At 41.5% G+C, this 20559-nt stretch overlaps 1 protein-coding gene across 1 annotated transcript in view; it reads right to left on the bottom strand.

Annotated features, from left to right (window-relative positions):
- PTPRT (protein tyrosine phosphatase receptor type T) overlaps positions 1-20559 on the bottom strand; it is a 360616-nt gene that overhangs the window by 190096 nt on the left and 149961 nt on the right. The window contains exons 6-7 of the mRNA XM_036749775.1: positions 18930-19203; positions 3381-3417 (exon numbers count right to left, since the gene is read on the bottom strand). Of these exons, the coding sequence (XP_036605670.1) occupies positions 3381-3417; positions 18930-19203 (311 nt within the window). The remainder of the gene's footprint in view (positions 1-3380; positions 3418-18929; positions 19204-20559) is intronic.

Genomic DNA, 20559 nt, shown 5'->3' with positions numbered 1-20559 from the left:
CACTACTGGTGAGTTTCATGGCTTAGATCCAAGGACCCACTGTCAGCAATGGGGAAGAGTGAAGGGAGGTGTTCTATTTGTGTGAATCAACAAGTGCCTAGAAATGCTGATGATATGTATATTTCCAAATGAAATACATTGAAAACACAAGAGAAAAAATTGGGAGATTTGGCCACGGAAGGTAATAGAGTAATAGAACATCGGAACAAGAATCAGCACAAATGTTAGTGCAGGTATCCTCAAAGAATGCAGAATGTAACAACAAGTTAAATAATGCTGCCCTCTGAAATAATATGAAAAAAAATAATACCAGGAAGATTGCCAGATTTCAACAAGGTGATTTCCAAATTTTAGTAAGAAAAATAAAGCATAACGTATGTAAGATGAGTGATTACCTAATTAATTGTAACACATCCAGATAATGTGATCCAAACAAAAGGGGATGTTCTGCATGACATCAAGAAGAGAAGCGTCAAAGAATAAGGGTGTGCCAACATTTATATAGCAGTGTCTAGAGGAAAAGATCTCTCATTTAATGACCAATACTGGCTTTGTTGACTGAAACATGAACTTCCCACAGCTTGTTAGAAGGAATCATTAAGTGGAAAGAGCCTATGTCTCATAGTCAGGATACCTAAGTTTACATTCCAGCTTGGTAGTAGGTAGTCAACCCTAGCTATTGCAGCTTTCAGCAAGTGTAATGGTGAATACTTTTTGCTGTCTTTTGTTTTGGAGTGCTTCCCAGCACTAAGACAATCAAGTGCCTTTGAGTCTTGCTTTTGTTTGAATCAAGCAAGTAAAGAGACTTTTTGTTGTCTTGTTTTGGAGTGCTTCCCAGCACTAAGGCAATTAAGTGTCTTTAAGTCTTGCCTTTGTTTCAATCACGAGTCTTTGACTGAATCAGGAGTCTTTGATGACCTGCTTAAATCACGGGAAGGCCTAGATCACATGGGTTTAAGTCACATGGTTGTGATGCCCTCTGACCCTAAAGAAGCATTTTGCTTGGGGCTCACTCATTGGAAGACTGTGGTGTGATTTGACCAGATGATTCCTTTGGAGCCCCCTGGCTTTGAAAAACACAGATGTTGGTGCTTCTCTCTTTGGTAACTATGTATGTAATGTCTTGGACAGACAGCTATAAGCCTGTCTGCTGATTTGTGTTATTTTCCTCTGTCTATATAATTTTTGCTTGTAGTTTCTGTTTGTGTTTTCTCTCAAGTTCAGGGTGTTGACTTTTCCCCCTGAATTAAGTGAATGATATATGTATGTTTAGTTAAAGTGAGACTGTAAATCCCTTAAAGTTTCTTTCCTTAGAAAAGCACATCAAAGAACCTGTGCTAGCAGCCTTCCTGTGTGCTGGAGTTATTGATCGGACAGAGCCACAGTAGTGGCAAATAGCACTGTTGCTACAGCAAGTCACTGCCTTTTTTTGAGATTCGCTTTTCTCATCTATAAAATGGGGAATAATACTTCTACTATCTACCTCATAGGGCTGTTTGGGGGGAAATATTTTATGAGCCTCAAAGTACTATAGAAATGTGACTTATGGCAATAACATATTATCACCAACATTAGTGCTCTCTCCCTTTAAATATTCATTGACCAATTTTTAAAGTGATGATTTTCTCTTCTGAGTGAATCTGCCCAGAGCTGGGAAAAGGATCTGTAAACCCCAGACAAAGTTTGAAACTTTTGTCCCCTGAGGTTTCAATTGTAAAACATACTACTTGATTTATCACAAAGACAATACCCACATGCTCTGGAGAACAAAATTTCTGATATTTAAAAAACATTATTCAAAATGTTAGACCCCAGAGTACAAAAGTAGAAATGGCAAAGAGGTAAATATAGTTGGTACATGATATTAAGAATCACTTCCTAATAATTAGAACTGTCTAAAAGTAGATTGCACTGGTCTCTCCAAATTCTGAAATTCTATGATTTTGTGATTCCCCTATATTATGTAGCTAAGGTAGCTGCCCTCTACTGGTCACAATTTTGGATCCACCCATGAGGAGGGAGAATCCTCTCTGCAGATGATAGGTACCAGTCATCCTGCCTAACATATTTTTTGTAAATGAAAGTCTCTTGAATTCGGTTCATATGAATTATTCCCTTAGAGTCTGATAAAAATAAGAGTGTACAGATAAAGTCAAGTTTCTGAATATTAAGAGTTAAAGACCTTAGTCTGATCTTGTGGTACAGGCACCTGGTAGGCCCCATCCTGACCTGTCAACCAAATGGATTTTCTCTCTTTTTCTGTGTCCAGTCTCTCAGTAGGAAGAGAGGGCATGTAGTAGAAAAAAGAGGAAGTCAAAAAAGGGAGAAAAATAGACGTAAGGAACAGGAGAGAATGAACTGGAAAGTGAAGGTTAGAGATGAGTAAAAGAGAAGAAAAAGCACTGAGATGAGATAGAGTTTTCCTGTTGATGGACTATAAGTAACACTGCATTTCTCTGGCACAGCATCCTCAGCTCTATAATTTCTGTAGAGGACAAACCGTAGAGCAAGCATGGTGGGGCACGTTCAGAAGGACAATGATATGCCCTTAAGTGAGACCTTTGATATGGGACAGAGAGGATTCTCCAGTAATCACATAGACTCCAAGCAGGGCAGAAAGATGGCAGTAATCAGTGTCCATCATCCAGATGCAGCCAGATGAGCACCAAAGGAACTCAATAACTAATAGGCATTTGCCCAGAAGTTTCCACATCCTTAAAAAACCCTCTTTCCTTCCTTAATGCTGTCAATATAAACTGTCTACCTTGGACAGTGAATTGTCCTACATGCTGTGTTTCCTGGATAATTGATGGTGTTCTTCACTCTGGACCATTTTTTTTTCCTCTGGTGGAAAAGTCTGCCGAGGGCAGTGATTTTTGTCAGTTTTATTTGTAGCCCATCAATTCCCTTCCTCCACAAAGGGTATTTTATCTTTTTCTTCTCTACCGTCTGTGGCCCTGGGAGGAAACAAGTTAGGCACATGTGTCCCTTTCAAGATGGATGTGGAACAAATGGCAAGGCCTCAGTCCCCTTGTTTTCTCCTTGGTCCCCAAGCTTCCGCCGGGTGCTAAATGCATCCATCTAATTTCCTGAGGAATTAGAAAAGTAGTAAACATGTGGATTTAGTTTCTCCTCTTTCCTACGCAGGAGTAGGTGCCTGTTGTTTTGTATGTGTGTAGATTTGCAATCTAAATGCAAATGGCTACACTAAAAATAACCACCTCTTTTTCTAGGCTGTGGCCACTCCTGACTGGCTGCAGAGAAGCCCGAGGGTCCAGAGACAGTAATGATAGCAAGGCTGTGTCATGACTGTACTTTGCCCCATGTTTGCAGCTGCTCTTAAATGGCTGCGAAAGGAAAACACAGACACTCCCACGTACCTTTAGTTGCCAGTCGAACACAGTTGATTTTGGTTTCCTGTGAACAACAAAAATGAGGGATGTGGTTAATCGGCTGGTGGGTTTAGTTTATTCTTTTTTTACCATTATTATTTTAAATCATAGTTTATACTTGTCATTCTCTTGAACGCACCGCAGATGCCAGTTTTCAATTACTCTTCAAGGGGGCATCATAGAATTAGGGGATCTAGAGGTGGAATTGAAGACAGGAGGACTCCAGTTTGGATCCTGCCTCTGACACTTAAATTATATAACCATGGGCAACTCACTTAACTTCTCCTTTCCTCAGCTTCTTCATCTGTAAAATGAATATAATAATACTCATAGCCCCTATTTAGCAAGGGTGTTGCAGGGCTCAAGGAAGAGAAAAACACATATATATATGTGTGTGTGTGTGTGTGTGTATACATATATGTGTGTGTGTATACATATATGCGTGTGTGTGTATGTATATATATACACATACATCTCTCTCACACACACACATATATGTACACACACATACCATAATATATACAAAGCCTTCTGCAGATACCAGCTACTTAAATGAGATAAAGTTCAGTTATTCTTATTGGAACCACTAATATGTAAGTAATCAAAGGTAATTTGAGTCTTCCCCAATGTCCATCTGCATGTCTCTCTCATTGAGATGCCCCCTCTACAGCCAGAGGTTCTACACCAACCACTGTCCAAAGGTGACCTTGGGTGAGACATTTAATTCTTCTGAACTTCAGTTTCATTATCTATAAAACAGGAATAAAAATAATTCCTGTTCCTCAAAGGTTTGTTGTTGTGAATATTAGGGTTAATAAGTGAAGGTGCTTATTTCATTATAATACTTGTTACTAACACAGTACTTTAAGGTTTTTGAAGCACTTTATATACACTATCTCATGTAATCCTTGCAACAACTCTCCCAGGTATGTAAAATTACGATTCTAATTGGACAAATGAAGAAATTCAGACTGACACTGGTGAAGGGAGCTGCCCTGAGTCATATAGCAAGTCGGTGTTGGACTTAAGCGCAGGTATCCGGACAACAGGTTCCATGCTACCTCACAAGGTACTAAATGAGGACAAACGATTAAACCTATCCTTCAAACATCCCCATTTCTGCTGATGATACAACCATACTCCCTAAGGCTTGCAACCCTGCAGTCACTCTGGACTCTTCCCTTTGCTTCAGCCACTGTCTCTGTTCACTCGGGGCGTTTTGATGAGTGCAGCTCTGCTACAGTGCTAATAACAATAATGTTTATGTAGTGCTTTAAGATTTGTAAAATGCTTTCCAAATATTTCATCTTATCTTCACAACAACCCCAGTAGACAGGTTCCATTATATTTTACAGATGAAGAAACTGAGGTCAAGTGACTTGTCCAGGGCCACATACCTAGTAAGTAGTCAAGGCCAGATGTGAACTCAGGCCTTCCTGACTCCAGGTCCAGCACTCTTTCCACTGTAACACCTAGCTGCCCATATCAGTCCCTTTCTCTCCACTCATACAGCCTTTACCTAGATTACCTAATGACCCAGACTACTGCAAAACCTACTAATTGTCTTCTTTATGTGACACCTACCCCTATCCAATCCATCCTCTACAATTGTGAAAATCACATTCTTTAAACAAAAATATGACTGTCACTCCTCCCTGCCTTCCCAAACCATCAAGAGCATCCTATTGTATGTATAATAAAATGGTAAATCTTCAACTAACCACTTAATGCTCTCTGTAATCTGGCTCCCCTTACCTTTCAACAGTCTCATTCCATATTATGATTCTCTCCACACTTTCTGTTTTAGTAACCTTGGCGTAATATTTTCTACACACAACATTCTAACTCCTACTTCTATAGAAGCTTACTCAGGTAAACTTGTGCACCTTTACGCTAGTGATTCTACCATATTTCTAAGGCACGTAGGAGGGCTTCTAGCACAGGTTCTTTGATCTGCTTTTCTAAGGAAAGCAACTCTAAGGGGTTTACAATTTCACTTTAATTAAACATACATATATCATTCACTTAGTTCAGGGCAAAAAAGTCAGCACCCTGAACTTCAGAAAAAACACAAGCAGAAATTATATAAACAGAGCAAATAACACAAATCAGCAGACAGGGCTTCTGTCTGTCCACAGCAATACATACATAGTTACGAGAGAGAGAGAGAGAGAGAGAGAGAGAGCAGCAGAGAAGCACCAACATCTAGGTTTTCAAAGCCTTTGAAATTCCTTTGAAATTCCCACAATTCCTTGTGGAATCCCTACCTACAACTTAGACCCAACCTCTTACATGGGGCCATTCTTAATCTTTCAATTATTTTCACTCTCTCTCCCCAACTTGAAATTAATTTCTCTCTCTCTCTCTCTCTCTCTCTCTCCCCCCATATATATATACACATACACACACATATATGTGGTATATATATATAATAGCGCAGCATCTGTATAGAGTGAAACCTTAATAAATATTATTTAAATGTAATTATTATGATTATAACTTCCCAGTTTGTGTTTCAAATATATCAGTATGGTCTACAGCTATAATCATCCATTTTGAAGCTTTGGTCAAATAGCACTAAATATCCTCCTATCAACCACAGAAGTTGGGGAGGGAGGATCACCAACACTGGTATTGTTGTAGAGAGACAGAGACACTGAAACACCAGATCTTGGAGGGAAGAACCCAGTCTACTGCTTCCTGCAGTTCATTTCTTTGAGAAAGAACAAGGCAGGGCCAAGTTGGAGGCGTACTCACCTGGCCCGTGACCACCAGGATAGGCAGTATATCACCTTGTGGCTACCTAGTTTAACCAATTATTTTCGCTATTAAGTTTCTATGTTGCCACAGGAATAAAAATGCTGTAGAAATGTAATAAAATGTAAGATTATGTAATCTTCTAAATAATTATATAAATATCTGTGCTTTGTAAATTTTGATGCCTCTAAGGCAAAATCCTAGTTGTGCCTCTGATGAGGATCCTTTGAAAATCTGACCTCAAGTTAAAGGCTATACCTGCATGATCTATGCACTGGAGTTTGGGAAATGGTACAGTTAATTTGAAGAAAATGTAATTCATCAGACTGGTGTTTCATGTTCTACAATTTACCCCAGTAGAGAAATTCTCCCATTTAAAAAGACGGATTCAGCCTTTAAGAGAGGCAAGAAGTAAACAAAGAAAACATCATTTTTGATGGCATGTTTGCACCAGCAGCACAGAAAATACTGGAGCAAATCCATCTCACTTGAAACCACTCCCCCTTCTCCACAGTCCTACTGCTGCACCATGTCCATTTGATAAAATGTCACCAGTAACAATTGCTTTCAAGTAGCATGGTTGAATGAAAAGAACCTCAAACTGGGAATTGAGACATGGCTCTAATTCAAGCTTTACTTATAACTTTTTGTGTGACTTTGAACAAGTCCCTTATCCTCACCTATAAAATGAAAGAATTGACCTCAATGATGTCTTCTTGTTGCTCAGTCATTTTTCAGTCATGTCCAACTCTTCATGACATCATTTGGGGTTTCCCTAGCACAGATAATGGACTGGTTTGCCTTTCCCTTCTCCAGCGCATTTTACAGATAAGGAAACTGAGGTAAACAGGGTTAAGTGACTTGCTCAGGGTCACACAGCTAGGAAGTCTGAGGACAGATCTGAACTCAGGAAAATGAGTCTTCCTGACTCCAGGCTTGGTGCTCTATCCAGTACTTCACTTAGCTGCCCCAATAATATCTACATTCCCTCTAACAATCTATAGTGTTCTATGATTCTCTGTCGAGACATGGAGACCATGCTCACATTCCCAGTTCCATCCACATCTGCTTTGCTCTGACTTCCCTTTTCTCTAGTTTCTTAACAGAGAACTGTTAGTAAAATGGCAGACTTTGCAGCTTTGCTGCTGCCCCAAATTGCTAGCTGAGGCTAGATTTCAGAAGTTGTGCTGTGTGCCCTGTTATGTGGCAATAATAAAGAACAGCTTTATTTCCAGAAAGCAGGCTGAGCAGATTGTGATTTTAAAAAAATCCTGTTTTGACTTGTAAATGGAGCTTGAGAAATCTGGAAGTCACCAATGGGACACCTTGTCACTGGCGCCGAGTGACTTTGTGGCCCCAAATTATTAGAGCCATTTAACATGGCAGGCTCATCATTTAGGGACAGTGAATGAGAGATGCTTTTCCTTGGGCGATGGCAACAGACCAGCATTCAAATTCTCACTTACTTTCTCTCACATGCTTAGAAGACTGAGATGTTCCATCAACATCTGAAAAAGGTTACAGGAAGCCAAAGGGCAGACAGTCTGTTATCTATGTCAGGATCTCATCTGAGGATGGTGTTTGTCCCCAGGTCTGGAATGAATCTCAGGAGACAAACACTCAATCAAGTGACAATAGCTATGAGGGGACAAAGAGACTTGTGCTAGGCACTGTGGCGGCAAGACTAACGAAACAGGAGATAACAATCACTGATGCTGGTATTGTGTTTAAATGTTTGTTTTATGAATATTATCTCATTTGAGAAGGGAGGATGCTTATTTTTTCCCATCAGTTTAGGGAACTACTCTATGAAGAAAATGTCTTTAGCCATGTTGGTAGCCAAGTGTTCTGTAACTTAGTCTTAAAGAATCTGTTGGGAGAAACAAAAGGTTGAGTCTTATCTGGGATCATAGAGGAAGGAGTATGAATTACAGGTGTAATGTGTACACAGGCTGTCCTTGTATTCAGAGACCAGTGTTCTTTATGTCATACTGTTGCTTATCTGTAATATAGGGATATAATACCTTTAGTGTAAGTCAGAGAGATTGATTCATTTACTCCATGGTAACATAGCTAAAGAGCAGTGAGGTGATGCAGTGCTGGGTCTGGAGTCAGGAAGACTCATCTTTGTGAGTTCAAATCTGGCCTCAGACACATACTGTGTGACCCTGGGCAAGTCACTTAACCCTGTTTGCCTCAGTTTCCTCATCTGTAAAATGAGCTAGAGAAGGAAATGACAAACCACTCCAGTATTTCTTCCAAGAAAATCCCAAATGGGATAACAACGATATAGTTAATGTCAGAGGAGGAATTTGGACCTATGTCTTCTAGACACCAAATTCAGCACTATATCCACCATAAAGTGTCGAATGCCAGGAGCTTAACACCCCAAGTTTATGTGCCCTGACTTTAAAAACACATTTATGGATGACAGATCATAGTACTGTGGGTCAGGAATCCTCTCTCTGCTAATAACTCACTGTGTGACCTTGAACAGGTCACAGGAGCCTCTTTTGCCTGAACTTCGCTGTATACTTGGTGAAGGGTTCAAATAAGGTGACTGATCATGTAGTCTAATTCTGATATTCTATAATTCAGTTAGAGCTATAAAGATAGGTCCTTTGTAAGTGTAAAAAGAAGGATGACAGATCATTCAACCACATGGCCTTGCCGGCACAGAAAAGCAGGCCAAAGAATATCTTTAACTAGACACATTCATAGAATCAGAGATATAGAGCTCAGAAACAATCTAATCCAAACTCCTTCATTTTACAGAAGAGGAAAGTGAGGCACAGGGCGGTTAAGTGAATAGCCTAAAATCACACAGGCAGTAAGAATCAGAGCTCTTTCCAGTATACCAAGCTGCCTTTGACTATTCTTGAGAAGGGCCTAGCACTTAAATCAGGAGTTTGGAATCCAAGTTCACATGCCTAGATGGGTTTCAGGATGCTGGGGAAGTCCCTGATGCCCCTTGTGGCCCCTCCACTCAGCTCTAATGAGGCCTTGATGATACTTGTTTCCCAGTTAGCAAAGCCTTTGAGCTGTAATTACTAATTGGTGTTTGTAAAGTATTTTAAATCCTCAGGTGACAGATGTAATCAAGGGGCAATTTATTATGGTAATTGTTATTAGTATAGATCATCAGTATTTGTAGATGTCACTTCTCCCTGCAAGCAGGTGTGCCAAGATTAGAGGAGAACAGAAGCTTCTTGTTAAAGAAGAGAGGATCCACTATTTCTACTGTAAGCCCATACCCCCAGTAGGCAGAGCTCTAGTGCTACGAGAATTAGGAAGATGAGGATCAGAGTTAGTATTAAATGGGAGCTTGGAGGTCACCGAGTCTGAGCCCTTTGCTTTATACATGAGGTGAGGGAAGTTGAGAGAAGGGGAGGGACTTGCTCAGGAGATCACACAAGGAGTAAGTGGCAGATCTGAGATGCAAAAGCCAGGTTCTCTGATTCCAAATCCAGTGGGATTCCCCATCCCTCCCATCACTATGCATGGCTCATAAAGTCAAAATCAAACTAGACATTTTTAATTTTTCTGGGTCAGACAGATCAGGTGCCCTTCTGTAGAGCTAGGAATTCTGGTGCCCTAAGTAAAATTGGCTTTGAGTATGCAGAGGACAATCAGGCCCAGAGAGTCTGGACCTAGACCTTAGGAGGCTGCTACAGCACCCAATCCTGATCCTCCCCTCCAGTCCCTAGGAGGAGGCATTGCTGAGGAAGAAGCATATAGAGTGAGTGAGCGAGTTAAAAAAAAACATTTATTAAATGCCTACTAGTTGCCAGGCACTGGGGGATGCAAAGAAAGACAAAAGTCAGTTCCTGACCAGTCAGTGCACTGGCTCTGTGGATGAGAAATCCCTTCCAAGCTGGCTTCCTAACCCAGCAGTACATTCAGTACCAGGAGGCTTAACAATGAACCCTGCTGGCCCAGGAGCACAGATAAGATATGCTTGTCCTTGGACAAGGACTCTAGTCCTTGAAATTAACACGGGTCTCTCATCATCCTAGTGACCCTTCTCTGGATGACCAAGGTCCAGCCTAAAATAGAATACCTGATTAACCTTATAACCCCTTTCCTTCCAGGGCAACTAGACTAGTTGGTCAAGGGAATAATATAGATATGATAAGCTTAGATTTCAAGAAAGCATTTGACAAAATCTCTCATGCTGTGCTTGTGGCTAAAACTGAAAGACATGAGCAAGATGATAGTACAAGTAAGGGGTTTTGGAACTAGCTGAATGGCCATACCCAAAGAGTAGTCATTAATGTGTCAATGTCAGCTTGAAAGAAGACTTTTAAATGGAGAGCACTAGTGCTCCGTCTCTGGCTCCATGCTGATCAGCATTTATGTCATTAATTTAGATGATAGCATAAATACATTTATCATGCTCCAGCCCTATGAGCTCCCTTGATCTAAACCAGGGGCTTCTTTTGTGTTATGAATCCCTTTATCATTCTGGCAGAAAAAGTCAAACAAATTCACAGACCCCAGATTATAAACCTTTGTTCCTCAACATTAGGCTAGAGCTGAAGGACTTTGGAGGCAGCCATGTGGCCCTCTAGATCCTCAAGTGTGGCCCAGCCCTAGACCAACCATACCTGAACAAAAATTCCTTTCACAACTTTTCCAACAAGTGGTCATCTGGCCTCTAATTGGAAGGAACCCATTATTTCCCAAGGCAAACCATTCCACTTTTGGAGAATATTAATGACTAGACGTCTTTCCTCACACAAGCTGAGATTGGTCTCTTGGTAACTTTCATTCGCTGTTTGCAGTTTTGTCCTACAGGGCCAAGGAGATCAAGTTTAATCCCTCTTTTGCATGTTAGATCTTTGAATACTTGAAGACAGAGATCACATCTCTAAATATTCTCTTCTCCAAGCTAAACATTCCCAGTTTTCAACAGATCATCTAGATATGTTCTGCAGCCCTCTGAACATCCTAGTCATCACGTTCTGTATATGACCCAGATGGTTTATGGCTTTTCTGAAATATGGTATCTAGAACTTAACACAGAATTCCAGATATGGTCTGATCAGGGCAGAGTACAGCAGGACTACTGCCTCTTGTGTTCTAGATGGTATCTATATCTCTTTTAAAATAACCTAGGATAGAATAATTTTGGGGGGCTACCATGCCAAATACTCTTGACTCCTACTGAATTTGCAGTTTACTAAAACACTCAAATATTTTTTTCACAGGAATAGTTATCTAGCTAAGCCTCTACTAACTTTCACTTGAGTACTAAGTGTAGACATTTTCACTGATCCCTACTAAATTTTGTTTTATCTAATTTTATCCCTCATTTGAGCCTATGAAGAGCTTTTTGGAACCAGGCCCCATCATTTAGTGTGCTATCTTGCCAAGCTTTGTGTTGTATGTCCACTTTACAGTTAAGTGCCATCTATGATGTCATCTAAGTCATTGATATAAATATTCAACCATGAAGTGCCAAAGGCAGATCAGTAGTAGTCTCTCTGAGAGGTTTCCATTTGAGCTGACATTGACCCATCGATGACAATTCTTTGGGCTGTTGTTGAGGCAATTCCAAATCTTACTTGACCTATCACCTTATTCATGTCTTTCCATCTTATCCAACAGTATAGCATGAAAGTTTTAAACAGCTTTGCTGAAACTTAACCATACTATATCTGTACTATTCCCTTATGCTACTAGAACTAGCTGTTCCCCAGGGAAACAAAGGGAAATAAAGTTAGTCTGACCTAACTTGTCTCCAGGGCAAACAGAAAGCAAGGAGGTGGTCCTCTGAAAGAAGACAGGATGGTACAGAGAAGTTGCATGGAACGGGAAAGAATAGAGGGCGTGAAGTCACGTGACTTGAATTTGAATCCCTGGCTCTGTAACATACCCAAGATCAGACTTTGGGCAAATCATTTAAACTCTGTGCCTTAGCATTCTGATCTGGTGGACTAGATGACTTCTGCGGTGTCCTCCACTTATAGATCTAAGATTCTTATAGTGCCAGCCAGCAGAGTAGGCACAAGGAAGCCTCTCTCTTGGCCGACCTCATTTCTGCTTGGCCTGTTATAGGAAAGAGAATATGGAAAGGACTGGGAAAGCAGTTTCCCTAGTCTCTAGCCACATGAGACTCCCCAACATTATTTGAAGTCTTGAGATTACTGGGTACTGGGTAAGGAAGGGGCAAAGGGGAAGCTGATGGAAAAGTCCATGAGCAGGGAAATTACAGTCATGTGGTTGTTCGTGGCTACGGCTGGAAGCCTTGCTGTTCAGTCATTTCCATCGTGTCCGACTCTTCATGACCCTATTTGGGATTTTCTTAGCAAGGATACTGGAGTAGTTTTCCATTTCCTTCTCCGGCTCATTTTATAGATGAAGAAACTGAGGCAAACAGGTAGAAGCCAGGAAGCATGCAAACAGTAGAATGGTGGCCATGGTGATGATTGGAAAATGGCAGCAGCTGCTAGCTTGGATACCTAAATGAGGCTAATCTACTTTATGAGGCCCTGACTTACTAGCTGGAGGACTCCTTTCCCACACCAAGTCTGGGATCCCTTCTACCTCTCTAGACTCTGCAGTCTGCACATTGATACTTCTTTGTTCTCATCTGACACCCATCCTAGCCTTTGCCACCAGCTTCCTGTTACAAGAAGACCTGGGTTCAAATTCTGGTCCTCAACACTTGAGTGTTCTTTGGCAAGCAATTGTCCCTCTGGGGGCTTTACTTTCCTTATCTGTAATAATAATAGCTCTCGTTTACATAGCACTTTAAGATTTGAAAAGTGCTTTACATATAGTATTTCCCTCAATCCTATAAAATAAGGAGGTGAAATGTGATGATCTTAGCGATCCCTTCCAGTTCCAAATCCTATGTGACATTTTTCTGCTTCAACGACTAAGGCTATTTTGGTTCAGGAATTTCACCTCACTCCCCACGCAGTAACAACAGATTCGAACAAACTTAAATTCTATTTTCAATGAGGAAACTGGCAGCTCTTCCTCTGTTTAACAGCAACTGAAATTCACGCTTGGTTTAGCTGACAAAAATTAATTAAGCATTTCCAGCTGAGTGTAGGATACCAGAGGTTATCTTTTGCCTTTGGGGGCCTCAGGTCAGCTTCACGGCATGAGGAAGCTCAAGGGTAGGGCTTTGCTGGGGGAAAGACCCAGGATGAAATAGCCAACGATGTGATAATGGCCAATTGTATAACTTCTGGTATTTGGTTTTTTTCCAGGGGATTTGTTAGTATAATGGAAAGAGTATTACTTCTGCAATTAGAGGGCCCGGGTTCAAATCCTTCCTTTGACATTACCAATATAATCTCGGGTAAAGTCACTTGACCTCTGTGAGCCTCTGCTTTCTCATGAAATGAAGGGTGGGGTTCATGTTGCACTAGATGGTGATGGTCTCTGAGGTCCTTTTCAGATGGAGATATATGGTCCTAGAAACAATACTCTAAGGCGGCAATCATTTAATAGCAATGTGGGTGAATGATGGCATGGCCTATCACCTATCTTCTTTTTTTGTGGACAAGTCAGGCTTTAGGAAGAGAAAGAAAAATAGGGAAGGAGAAAAGGGGAAAAGAAAGAGTGAAAGGGAAGAATAAAAAAAGGAGGAGGAAAAGTAGGGAAAAAGAAAAAAGGAAAAGTAAGAGTGAAAGGGAAGAGTAAAAAAAGAGAAGGAAAAGTTGGGAAAAAGAAAAAAAAGGAAAAGAGTGAAAGGGAAGAGTAAAAAAAGAATATTAGGTATATGGAGAAAAAAAAAAAGAAGACTGAGGGCTGGAGAAAGAAAAGGAATAGGTTAAAGAAACCAGTAACTTAGGAATGGGAAAAAGGGAGAATCCTGGTATTCTGATGCTACTCTAGCTGCCTTCAATGGTCATTCAGCCTCTGCTTGAATACTTCCAGTGATAAAGGAATATCACCAAATAACATACCCCCATTCTATTACTGGATATTGTTGATTGTTCCTTCCTTTTACGGAAACAAGGTCTCTTCCCTATAACTTTCCCCTATCATTATCACTAGTTCTCTCCTCTGGAGAAATGGGGAGTCAATTGAACTCCCTGCCTCCCTCCCACTTCTTCAGATAGAAGCAGACAGTGATCATGTCTCTCCTAACTCTTCTTTTGTTCAGGTCAACTATCCACATCCATGTTTGCTGTGGTTTTGAGTCCCCTTACCAAACTGCTAGTCCTCTTTTCTTGACATTTTTCAATTGGCCAACATCTTTCAAATGCTGCTGATGTGAGAAATGACTCTCATCGGTCTATAAGGAAAAGATGAGGGAACCATGGCCCATAAAGGTTCCATAACTCACCCAGGGTCACACGGGGCTGAAGCAGCAGAGCTAGGCTAAACTTAGCCTCCCTGTAACTTCTTCCTGTCCTTCCAGTTCTTTCCTCTGAAAAAAATACAGTCTCTTTCCTCTTCATCCACAAGCAGATGGTGTTCCTGTCCCTCAAGTCTTTACTCATGTCGTCTAAACATCTAGTTCCTGAGCAGGTCAGGATGCACCTCTATTAGGAAACATTTTGTCAGCAGCAAGTGCTTAAAAGTAACTAAATCTGACTCCTTTGCAAAAATTCTGTGGCTTAGAATTTTCTCTAATTTAATCCAAAACAGCTGTTCTCCAAACACAATGACCCCTTTCAACAAACACATCCTAGGCCTTTCAATAGCTCTTTTAAAAGGAAAATATGCTAGTTCAGAAGTTCAAAAAGAAGAGGAAAAGAAAAATAAAAATGACCTTCTCATTTCGCAGTTTTCTTTTTTTTTTTACTTATGTCTGACGGAGGCCTTTTAAATGGATCAGCTTTATGCCATATTAGTGGAATGGTAAGCAAGAGAAAGACCGCTGGATTTCCAATCAGAGCACCTGGATTCAGATCCCAGCTCTTCCACTTACTACCCATGTGACCCAAGACCCCTTCCTGCCTTAGTTTCCTCGTCTGTAAAATGAGATTGGATCATAAGAGCTAGTCATTAATAAGGTGATCTTGTCTTTGATAAGCCAAATAACACCCAGAAGAGAGCAACCAAAGTGATGAAAGACTTGGAGTCCATGCCCTATAAAAATCTGGGGTGGAACTTGGGACATTTAGCCTTTGGAAGAGTTAGGGGGCACATAATAGCTGTCCTCAAGTAATAGAAGAACTGTCACCTGGAAGAGAAATTAGATATATTATGATTTGCTCTCAGAAGATCTAGTAACTATGAACAACAGTTATCAGTTGTGAGCAGCTAATAAAGCATTCATTTAGTACATCATCTGTGTTAGGCCCTAAGAATACAAAGATAAAAATGAAATGCTCCACACCCTCAGAGAGCTTGCATTCCCTTTGGGTTGGAGGCAGGGATAATCTATCTCTGTAACCTATCTCTATATAACATATCTCTCTATGAAAGTATATATAAAATGTAAACATACAAATACAAGTGTAAGTAAGGAGGATTTTGTTAATCTTTTTAAATTGTACTTTCAAAGATCCTAGATATAATTTCCCAGGATCCTGGTAGTAAACAATTCCAATTGTGACTGCGCAGTGAGATATGGGGATGACATAATGTAGTATTTACTATGCTTGTGCTGAATGTTGATATCGCTAAAGTTAACCTGTGAGCTTAATGTTGGCAAAATGCCTTCTTTGTCTGTTGCCCTATAAATCAAGTGGGCACTGGTCAGTAAAGAGGGAACCCTTAGGGGAATCTGAATGCACAACCTGGAATGCTGTGCCTGTCTTAATCTACCCCCATCAAGGCTTGGAGGGAATCTGTGTGCTTGCCTCAACCGGCCCCCACTGAGGTGTAGGGGACCTGTAGGAGTTGTAGCTCCTACTGTATTCTTGCCCACCCCTTCAAGGAGTGATTAGGGAAGCTATAGGAGTTGGTGCTCTCATTACCAGCAAAGCCCTTTGAGAAGACTAGACTAGAATAAATCAAGCTTATTTAGCCCCTTATTGTGTCTCTGTTCCTGTCTGCCTGGATCAAGAGTGAACCCGTGCCAGAATACCTGCTAGCAGCCCTCCTGTGTCTCCTGTCTAACACCTGTCTATAGTCAGTATCACCTGTGAAACAATAAGTAATTTTTTTGGGGGGTGGGGAAGGTGGCCCATCAGCTGGACAGATCAGAAATGGGCTGATGTTGGTGATTTTTGATGAAACCTAAGTATGCTAAGAGGTGGAAGTGAGAACGGAGTACATTCCAAACCTGGTGGGCAACTTGTGCAAAGAAATGGAGGTGGAAGATGGAATACCAAGAGTGAAGGGTAGCAAGAAGGCCAGCCTGGATGGACAGCAAAGGGTGTGAAAGGAAGCAATGTGAAAAGAGGTAAATTCTGGATTGATGTAATGGCAAACTTCCTAAAAATCAGAACTCTCTCAAAGTGAAATGAGCCACCTCAGGAAGGAGTGGGTTCCCCCTCACGCTATCTCTTTAAGCAAAGTCTGGATGACTGCTTGTTGGGTACTCTATAGATAGGCACTTTTATTATGTTTGGGTTGGACCTGGATGGTGCTTGAAGTTTTTTCCCTTGTCTGAAATACTGTGATTCCATGATCTGTAAAGCCCCCTCTGACTCCAAATCTTTGATCCTAAGTCTTTTCCACACACAACAGAGCAGAAAATAGCATTGCCCAACAAGAGTGATCTCTGGTGCCAATTTTATATTAATTTGCCACACTTGTTTTGTATCCAACTGTTAATTATGCTCTTTTCAACTTAACAATGGTGGCTAATGGTAAAAGAGAAGAGAACAGTAGACTAGCAGAGCTCACTCTGCGAAGAGCAGAACAGAAACAACGTCCGATTGTACTCCATGGCTGCTGCATGCCACCATGAACTAACTCTACTTGCAGCATCATTCAGGAAACACAGAGCAAACCAAGGTCACGTAAGATCCCGGGGTCTCTGGAGGGAGGCATCTGGGAAGGAGTCCTTTTAGATTCCCAGGTTCTTGGTAGGAAATGAAGCTTCAAAAACAGGTTTCTTACCCCCAAGAGAATGAAAACCTTAAAGCACATTAACCAGTCGAATCATCAGAGCAGGGGAAGTGATAGTATCCCTGTTCTTTGTGCTGGTCAGAACCCATCTGGAGTGAGTAGCTCATCTAGTCCCTCCCTACAGGAGGGACACTGACAAGATGGAAACCTAGGTGGAAGCACACTTTCTGGCTACTTGGCTGGTAGGCAGAATCCATTCAGGAAGAGGTTTATTTAAGTGGGCAATAACCATCAGAGCCAAGACAATGACAATGCAGTTTGAGACTTAAATGTGAGCGCATCCTTTCCTGTACTGAGGCCCTTTGGTGTAAATAAAATAAATACTGGCCAGCTAGACAGAGCCAGTGAAACACTAGCCATTTATCTGTCTTCACAGGACCAGCCTAGCTTCACAGAGGCATGTCATCGCATTGTGCCCGAGGTGCTAAACATTAATCAGGTATCACCACCTTGTCTGCCCTGAGCCATGCTTTCTCTACTTGGGCCACGACCTCCACCTCCTCCTCACCAATAATCTCAACTCTGACCCTGGATCCTTGTGTTCTGAGAGGTGTAATTTTGTCTTATTATGCTCCATGTCACTTCCCAGGCCATTCCATGCCACACTTGGGTGGTACTCCCCTCCTTTTCAGCTTCCCCCCAACAGCATGTAAACTCCTTGGGGGCAGGAAATGTGCCTGGCACATAATAAGTGCTTAAGAAATATTCTATCCATTGAATCTGGAAGATCTTAGTTCAAATCCAGTCTCAGACACTTACTAGCTATGCAACCCTGGTCAAGTCACATAACCCTGTTTTCCTCAGTTTCCTTATTCAGAAAATGAGCTGGAGAAGGAAGGGAATGGCAAACTGCTCCAGTATTTTTGCCAAGAAAACTCCAAATGGGGTCACAGAGATTTGGACACAAGTGAAACAAACAAACAACAGCCTACTCAATCAATTCATTAAGAACCTCCTAGAGACAGAAGAAACCTCAGCGGCCATTCAGTCCAACCAGTGACTTGCCCAAGGTTACACAGATAGTATGACAGTAATAGTCAAGATGAGGCACAGGGAGGACTTGAACCCAGGTTCTCTCGTTCCTGAGCCAAGGGCCACCAAGACTCAATAAAGATCATCTAATATGGCATAGATACTTACTATAATATGCATCAGGAGTGTTCATGTTCATAGAATCATGGTTCCTTGAATTGTTGATTTCATTTATCAGATATTTCTTCTACCTGATATTGCCCTTACAAACAATTATCAGAGTACTGGACTTATAATCAGAATTAGCAAGGTTCACATATTCTGATACTCACTGGCTGTGTGACCATCAGTAAGTCACAACCTCTCTGAGTCTCAGGCCACTTCTAAAACTACAAGCTATAGACAGGTTGTGTTCTGCATCTGTGGAGGAACACACTAGCAAAATCATAGGTTCTTGATATCTTAATCTATTGATGACCCCCTTGTCATAACGAATTTGCAATGGACTCTGACAAAACAAGGAACAAGACAGTTCACTCATGGCCGCAGTTCCAATCTCATGCTTTCTTACATCTGCAAAGCAGCCACTCTGAAAACCCACTTTTATCATCCAGGGAATACTGACCCCATGGCCAAGGCCCACCCAGATGCCTTCTGACCCTCTCACTGAAAGTCCTGGGACACTTCTGAGGTTGGAGGGAAGTTGCTACTGAGGGAGGTGAACCTTCTCTCCTTGGCCTTCCTGGGACCAACAATCAGCTTAATGATTTTGAAAATGGAAAAGACTGGAAAGGTTGGTCTCTCCTTTCCCATACTCACTCCATTGGCTTTGCTCAAAGCCTGGAAGTAGATGCTGTAACTCTTCAAGGGTGAGAGAGGAGCATTCCAATAGCCATTGTAGGTTTTGTTGTCCCCCACCGTGAATGGCTGTGTAACTGGCAGGTTGACAGGCTTCAATTCAGCTGCAAAATAGTGTAGAGAATCCAGGCTGGAAGCATTCTTGTAGCTCACAGGCACTGAGAAGCACTCGATGATGTCTGCGGCCCTCCGAGCCTTCTGAAGTCTCTCCTCCTTGACGACCAGCTGATAGACACTGGGAAAGGGAGGGAGGAAGAAGATGAGCAAAGGAAGAACCCAGGTATGCCAGACAGCTAAAGGCAAGAGGGGAAAAGGTGAACAGGCAGCCACCTTGGGACCAAAACACCTTGGGAGGAGAGTCCCCGCATGGTAAATGGCTACTCTACTGTCCCCAGCTCAGTTTCAGTGGCTCTGTGTCTTCCCAGAAGGATGTGTATGTAATTTCTATTCTCCAGGATTAGATGGGAAACAAGGCGGGGAGACTGCGTGCAATGAAATGTACCTTTGTGACACAGTTCCCACCACTCAGTATCCGGCGACCTTAGGCAAGTCATCTCACCCATCTGGGGCTCAGTTTTTTTGATCAATAAAATGAGAGAACTCAACTAGATGACTTCTATTTTCGTTGTTCAGTCATTGCAGTTGTGTCTGCCTCTTTGTGACCACATTTGTGACTTTCTTGGCAAAGATACTGGAGTGGTTTGCCATTTTCTTCCCCAGCTCATTTGACAGATAGGGAAACTGAGTCAAACATGTTTAAGCGATTTGCCCAGGGTCACATAGCTAATAAGTATTTGAGGCCAGATTTGAACTCAGGAAGATGAGTCTTTCTGACCTCAGGCCCAGAACTCTGTGCACTATGGCACCACCTAGCTGCCCTGATGACCTCTATAGTCCTTTCTAGTTCTAAATCCACAGTCATATGACGCTTACCTTATGTAACTTATTGACATGACTTTTTGGGACCTCAACTTCTAGAGGAACTGAATTCAGAGAAAATATGCGTATGTCCTGGGAGAGCACATAATGTCACAGAATGCCAGAGCTGAAGGGATCTTATCAATCACACAGCCAAATGCTCTCATCTTCCAGATACGGAAACTGAAGCCCAGAGGGTCTTCCTATGGTCATATAACTACTCAGTGTGACGCTACTCTTTCCTCCAGTCCAGGAGTTCTTAAACTTTTCTTATTGTGACCCTTTTGGTAGTCTGGAAGGCAAGAAACCCTTCTTGCAATGATGGTTTTAAAATTTTATTATTATTACTCTTTGATGGTTTTTTTAAGAAAAAAATAAATTCTTAACAAGAGCTAGCATTTCCACAGCAATTTAAGGTTTTGCGAAACACTTGATATATGTTATCTGATTCTCTAGCAACACTGTGAGGTAGGTGTAATTAATTAACCCCCCCCCCTTTTTTTTTTTACAGACGATGAAACTGAAGCTGAGAGAGAAGTTTGGTTTAAAGAAATACTAAATTTCAGTTAGAGGTTAATAAAAATAAAGACACCATTTTTCCTATCCAGATTCATGGAGGCCCTGATGTTGAGAACCTCTACTTTGTACTATACTTCTATGACCTGAGATTCTG

This window comes from Trichosurus vulpecula, chromosome 3, assembly GCF_011100635.1.
Source record: "Trichosurus vulpecula isolate mTriVul1 chromosome 3, mTriVul1.pri, whole genome shotgun sequence".
Lineage (NCBI taxonomy): Eukaryota > Metazoa > Chordata > Mammalia > Diprotodontia > Phalangeridae > Trichosurus > Trichosurus vulpecula.
This window is presented reverse-complemented; position numbering and strand designations above follow the sequence as displayed.